Genomic DNA, 7,500 nt, shown 5'->3' with positions numbered 1-7,500 from the left:
TGGTGAATGCTTCACCTTCGTCGGTAGCAGCCAATTCACCAGCAGACTCAAATCAAACAAAACATTATATAGGTCAATCTAGCTCGTCGCTGGGTAGAAGCAGTCCTCGATGTTTAAAAGACCCAATTGTCGTCTCAAAATCTGAGCCAGAAGTTGATGAACAAAAAGAAGTTGAAGATGAAAATGATACCGGAAATGGTTCCGATGTAAACGGTGCTGAACACGAAAAGGAACATTCCGAGGATGGAAATAGCAAGACTAAAAGTTTGACTCCAAAAACACCGAAACGAAACAGGATTTGGAAATCAGGGTAAGAGTATCAGAGACTTATGTATGATTATTACCGTTGTTGCCTTCGTGATTATTTTTGTCATTATATTTCATTATACTATGAACTTTGTACATTTATGATTCATTCGATCATGAACAATTTTCAATTACAAGTTTTCTATGATAGTAATTTTCGACTTTACGTTGTCGTATTGATACATTTTTCCTGACATTCAAAGTTGTGTAAAACTGTCTGTGAATGATACAATGCAAGCTATATGAGATTCTCTAATTATATTAATATATTATTGTATAAGGCATTTAAAGGATAATTCCTATATTCAGCCTTTAGTCAGATAAGATAATTGTACACCAGAAAATGCATAATATATCAGTCATTTTATGAAATAGCGTTTATGAAATAACTAATGTTGTACAAAACTCGAGTTTCTTGATTGTTTCAGATCTTTCGTTTACTAGCCAAGTTAATCATATCGTAAGGTATATGGAAATGAGAAGAATACGTCGAATGCGGCTATGTGATCTAGTGGTATGACACTCGCTTTCGGATCGGAAGGTCATGGGTTCGAGCCTCACTTGCATAGTTGAGTCCTTGGAAAAGGCTCTTTACTCACATTCTCTCTTGAGCTTTTATATAGCGCAATATCCACTAAACGGGCTCAAAGCGCTTTACAAGGGGTCCCTGGCTAACAGCAACACATAACATGTAGGACGAGACATGACGCCTGTCCGGCGATATTACAAATTTTGGGACAGAGACAACGCTGTTAACGGCCAGGTACTCATTTTATACCTGAGTACGGTGAGAGAATGTGAGTAAAGAGCCTTCTCCAATGACTCAACTATGCGCCGAGCGAGGCTCGAACCCAGGACCTTCCGATCCGAAAGCGAGTGTCATACCACTAGACCACATAGCCGCACTCAGGTGAAAAATAAGTACATGGCCGACAACAGCGTTGTCTCAGTACGAAAAAAATGTGTAAATATCGCCTAACAGGCGTCATGTCTCGTTCTACATATTGCACGCTGCTGTTGGTCAGGGACCCCTTGTTAAGTGCTTTAAGCACGTTTAGTGGATTCTGGATTAGGCGCTGGTCGGAAAATACGAGTGAAAAGACATATGTAAGACACGGTTGAACATTTCAATTCTACTCCCTCTTCCACAATTCACGTAAGTGATAGTTGGAAGTCAAAAAGTAGCACATTCACTCTAAAGTCTCACCATAACAGGTTAGGCAAATTGATGGGCCCAGGACTGTAACTGTTAATCTTTTAAAAAAATTATTTTGCTCATGTATATAAACATTAACCAGAGCTGCGCTTTATAATATGAATAATTTTACAGTGTTGAAATTATTCATATTATAAAGCGCACTCTGGTTATGGAGCTGTTCCTTTTTTATATATACATCCTATTTCCATTGATTTTTATCTTATTGTGTAAATTATAACACGTCTGTACAAAAAATTTCCTTTTTGGGATGCAATAAAGTATTATTATTATTATTATTATTATTATTATTATTATTATTATTATTATATTATTATTATTATTATTATTATTATTATTATTATTATTATTATTATTATTATTATTATCATTATTATTATTATTATTATTATTATTATTATTATTATTATTATTATTATTATCATTATTATTATTATTATTATTATTATTATTATTATTATTAGCATCTTGATGTGTACGCATTTGTTCCTCTGTTCCCATTAATGGATATCTATCTGACATTTTCACATATTTTTCACTCTTCCAGGAAGCAAATGGAGATAAAAAGGAAAGAGAGAGAAAACCACGAGGTAGCCAAACGACGGATACAACTTTTGGAGACTCAAAAAAGAGACCGAAAAAAGAAAGAATCGTTTGAGCAGTGGCTTAGGAAGAAACAGCGTCAGAAACGCCAAGAAGAATCGTCGGGTGACTCCGATGACAGCTCGGACGACGAAAAGGAGAGGAAGCGGAGTAATATAGAAGCCTTCAACAACTGGTTAAAGGAGTTGGACGAACGTTCTATCAAACAAATTAATCCGAATTCAGCAATATCCCTCAACAAAAGAAAAACCCGGGCACTTCGGGGCCTCATTGGTATCTCAGACACAACTTTTACACCGGAAAACAACAGAGAAGTCGTGGAAGATACATCTAAGTACATGCATTCATACCAAAAATGGATAGAAAATAAGGCTAAAGAAAAAGAAAACAAGCCTGAAATGAGAGAATTCGATGAGCGGAAGGCGAGAAAATGTCTCAATTCCATGAGGAATGATGTCCTTGCAGAGGCCATTTCGTTTGAAGAGTGGATGGAGCATGCGGAAGATCGGAAACGGTTGACGGATATCATTTCACAATCAAAGCGTCGTCTGTCCGAGGAGACAGACAGTCAGAAAAGATGCCAATCCGCTAAGAAAACGAATATCCCATTTGAGAAATGGAAACAGGAACTCGAAGCCAAAGAGGCAAAAAGAAAAATTGCACAACTACGCATGCGCAGACAACAGGAAAAGGAGAAGAACATGCGGGAAAATGATCGTGTGAGTACAGCCATTCCACATGACGCTTGGGTGCAGAAGAAACTCCAGATGGAAAAACAAGAAAAAGAAGAGCAACGCCATCGAAATGAAAGACAAATTCCTTCAAAAGACAAAGAGAGCAAAGAGGATGGAGGAAAGAAACAAGTCGGCTTCGAAACTTGGGTTAGTCAAAAACATGAACAGGAACTCCAGAGAGTAAACAAAAACATTCAGCGTGAGCAGGAACTCCAAACAGAAAACAGACAGAAAAAGAATCGCAGTTATTGGTGTGAATCTTGGAACATTCTGCACCAATCTTTTCTTGATAAGAAGCATGGGTTCCAAATTTTGATAACAATACTGCCGTTTGTTTAAAAAAAACACAGTAAGTGCTATTTGGTTAACATTGTTGTTTAAAAACACAGTATGTTCCATTTTGTTAACATTGAATATGCTGTGTTTTTAAAAACAACGACAGAATAGAACACGCGGAGAAAAGCCTATTTCATACACGAAGCATTGGCCCGCGATGTTTGTTCTATGCATAGAATTATAATTGTCGGTTTAATTGGGTCAGATTTTGCCATATCGTGCGTGTTAAATTCATTATCTTGTTTTCCGCCTAAGACCGATATGCGTCTCTTGACGAAAAATTGATTATCTGGTAAAGAGAACCGTGAAAGAATTAAATTAAAACGTAGAGCCAAATTACAAAACAAGCAATAAAAAAAAAACAATTAAAAATAAAAAGAACGAACAAGCAATCAAACCCCACCCCCTCCCCCCCCCCAAAAAAAAAATTAAAAAAAATAATTTAAAAATCCAACCCCCCCCCCCCAAAAAAAAAAAAAAATTAAAAAATCCACCCCCCCAACCCCCCCCCCCCCCCCCCACCCAAAAAAACAAAAACACGTTTGAGCTAAAGACAAACCGCACACACACAAAAACAGATGTTTTATTAAATTCTCCTTCAGCCAATTAGAAATATAATATAAAGTCATACGGAAAAGTAAGTTCGTATTCGATTAAAATTTCATATTAAATACAAAACAACCATTATCATTTGTTATACATCATATTTATGTATATATATATATGAGGACAATTGAGTTCGGTGTTGTTGAAAAGTACCTTACGGATCTATATGGAAACCCATTGAATCGATTGTATTGAAAGATGTTATATGCTCTAACCAACATTATCTCGTATCTGCAAGCACTACCAACACTCATATGTGTATAGAGCAGTAAAATTAGGTGCCCCAAACGTAAACAAAGGTCTAGAAGCACATGGCAAACCACATGTTCCTGTCTTGACAGCTCAAGTTCCGATGTAAATTATAGAAAAAAATAACCTTTAAAAGTTGGCTGTTAGGTGGCAAAAGAAACACATATTCATAAATACTCGATCATGCATCAAATAATGTCTAGATATGGATATTCTATGGAACAAAAGGTTAAATTTATCAAAAGTTACAGTCTATCTATTTTTAGACCAGAGCAAATTATTGCGCTGGTGTGAACAAGACGAGAATTATTCGGAGCCTGGTTTTCAGAATAATTTAGCCTTATATTATTATTTCTGCAACTGTTAGATTTTATGTAAACATATTTTCAATACTGAAAGTGTATTGCCTACAACTCAAACTACAAAATTGGGCGACCTATATTGTGCGTAAATTATTCCGGTCCCTAACGGAAATCACTAGCAACTTGTTATTGTTTACGTTTGGGGCACCTAATTTTACTGCTCTATATTTATATAATTCTTTTAGTTTCGAAGAAGCCACCCTAACTAATATTTCAAACAGTCAACAATTTTGCTTTGTTTGTATAGAGTACCTGTTCTATGTAATACATTCATTGTTGATATTTCATCTGCCAACCAAAATCTGTCTCATCTAATTCCCCATACGATGATTATTTCTATCTATCTATCTATCTATCTACTACTATCTATCTATCTATCTATCTATCATCATCTATCTATCTATCTATCTATCTATCTATCTATCTATCTATCTATCTATACATCTATCTATCTATCTATCTATCATCTATCTATCTATCTATCTATCTATCTATCTATCTATCTATCTATCTATCTATCTATCTATCTATCTATCTATCTATCTATCTATCTATCTTCTATCTATCTATCTTCTATCACATCTATCTATCTATCTATCTATCTATCTATCTATCTATCTATCTATCTATCTATCTATCTATCTATCTATCTATCTATCTATCTATCTATCTATCTATTACATCTATCTATCTATCTATATCTATCTATCTATCTATCTATCTATCTATCTATCTATCTATCTATCTATCTATCTATCTATCTATCTATCTATCTATCTATCTATCTATCTATCTATCTATCTATCTATCTCTCTATCTATCCTTCTTCACACACTCTATATCTATCTATCTATCTATCTATCTATCTATCTATACATCTATCTATCTATCTATCTATCTATCTATCTATCTATCTATCTATCTATCTATCTATCTATCTATCTATCTATCTATCCATCTATTTGTCCATCTGTCTATCTATCTATCCATCCATCTATCTATCTATCTATTCTATCTATCTATCTATCTATCTATCTATCTATCTATCTATCTATCTATCTATCTATCTGTCTGTCTGTCTGTCTGTCTGTTTGCCTATCTATCTACCCAATTCATCTTGACATATTCAGATGAAAATAAATAATATGCAATTTAGTATTAAAGTATTACAAAAATAAAACACCAACCTTTTGAATGTTCTTTTTATATTTTGGTACATCGTTGAAGGGAAACAACTTGGAGAGAAATGATGCAACCGCTCTCTTATATATTTGGTTATCTCCCTTTATTGAAGAGTATATTTAGAATAATAGCAGCTATAAGGTGATAAGAGATTGAGGCGATGGATCACGACGGTATATGACGTCATTTGGATTCAGTAGTCTGATGTCACGCGCCCGGCAACGGCGGCCATCTTGGTTCTAAACAAAGAAAATCTTTACTTTTTATTCTTCATGCTGGCGAGAACTTGTCATTCCCTTTTCATATGCCTTGTGATCAGAATGTGTAAAAGTCAAAACATGATCAAACTGATGGGTTTTTTCCCCTCTGGATACGCTTTTAAGCTCGCCGGAGAAATATTTCATACGGCGTCCGCCATTGTTCCGATAGTTTAGAGCCAGTGTTACTAAGTTACCATGCGTCATTAGGAAGGAAGTGACGGTACGACTATTGAATCCTATTGCATTTGTTTCCAACCCCCCCCCCCCCCCCCCCCACCCCCCACCCCCCAAAGAGAAAATTAAAAAAAAAAAACAGCGGAAGAAGGAGATTAGGGAAAGATCTTTAGCCAGCCTTTGTAGCCCAAGAAGTTTGAGTTCACCATAAATCTTGTCTATAGCATTTCTTTTGACAGTGTTAATGAGTTTTAAATTGAATGTTTGTGTTGGGCATGGTTGGATTAAGGGTTTAAGTAATGAATGTTGTGTGAAACTATGTCTTTGTGTGCACGAGTGAGAGCAAGGCCTGTATTGTCTATGTGTGTTTTGTTATTATTTAGCGTCTTGAGTCTTTTGTCTGTGGGGATTGGCGTGGTATATATATATATATATATATATATATATATATATATATATATATATATATATATATATAAAGAGCTTTTATATAGAGCAATATCCACTAAACGTGCTAAAAGCGCTTTACAAGGGGTTCCTGGCCAACAGCAACATTTATCATGAAGGACGGGACATTTTTTTCGGACAGAGACAACGCTGTTAACGGCAATGTACTTATTTTACACCTGAGTACGATGACAGCATGTGAGTAAAGAGCCTTCTCCAAGGACTCAACTATGCGCCGAGCGAGGCTCGAACCCAGTACCTTCCGATCCGAAAGCGAGTGTCATACCACAAGACAGCATAGCCGTCCATTATTATTATTATTATTATTATTATTATTATTATTATTATTATTATTATTATTATTATTATTATTATTATGCGTTTTAAATTTAATCCATCTATCATTTTTATCCTTCGTGTAAAGCGCATAGAGTCTGTTAATTCGAGGAAAGACACTCTATAAGTTATCTTTTATATCAAATTACCCATGCCGTGAGGTTAAAAGGTTGATACAAAGTAAGCAATCGGTGCCATGATTGGGAAATCTTGTATTTTGGAGATAAAAATAGATTTATTGATTTTTTTTTGGTTAGCCATGACCCCGATTTAACTGGACGGTGACCTTGGGCCTGTCCACGTCGGCACGGACCTATGACAAGCCAGACAGGGAGCCAGTCGTCTGTCAATGACCCACTCATTAGATCCCAATATTTCCATCTTAAATTGTCTTCTATCTAGCCAGACTCCCCCCCCCCCCCCACCCCTCCCCTTCTCTCCCCTTCTACTCACGTGTCTCTCTCTTTCTCGCACTGCCGTTCATTTTTTTCCACATCCCTGGGGAATTCTATGTATATTATATCTGTTCATTTGTGTGTATGTGTGCGTGTGTAAGTGAGTGTGTGTGTATGTGTGTTTGTGTCTGTCAATCAACAACCGTGTTCTGTCAAATGTGACACACCATGTCAAACTGGTGTTATGTCGGAAAGAAAAGGTCAATGAAATTTAAAGTCAAATTAATGAGAAAA

At 35.7% G+C, this 7,500-nt stretch overlaps 1 protein-coding gene across 1 annotated transcript in view; it reads left to right on the top strand.

Annotated features, from left to right (window-relative positions):
- Positions 1–3,684, top strand: part of LOC144973745 (uncharacterized) — a 17,782-nt gene extending 14,098 nt beyond the window's left edge. The window contains exons 4-5 of the mRNA XM_078916580.1: positions 1–310; positions 2,070–3,684. The exon at positions 1–310 is cut by the window's left edge and continues 798 nt beyond it. Of these exons, the coding sequence (XP_078772706.1) occupies positions 1–310; positions 2,070–3,198 (1,439 nt within the window). The 3' untranslated portion in view covers positions 3,199–3,684. The remainder of the gene's footprint in view (positions 311–2,069) is intronic.
- Positions 3,685–7,500: the final 3,816 nt, after the last annotated feature.

This window comes from Berghia stephanieae, chromosome 5 (assembly GCF_034508935.2).
Source record: "Berghia stephanieae isolate SIO BIC M18660-M18661 chromosome 5, UCSD_Bste_1.3, whole genome shotgun sequence".
NCBI lineage: Eukaryota > Metazoa > Mollusca > Gastropoda > Nudibranchia > Aeolidiidae > Berghia > Berghia stephanieae.
This window is presented reverse-complemented; position numbering and strand designations above follow the sequence as displayed.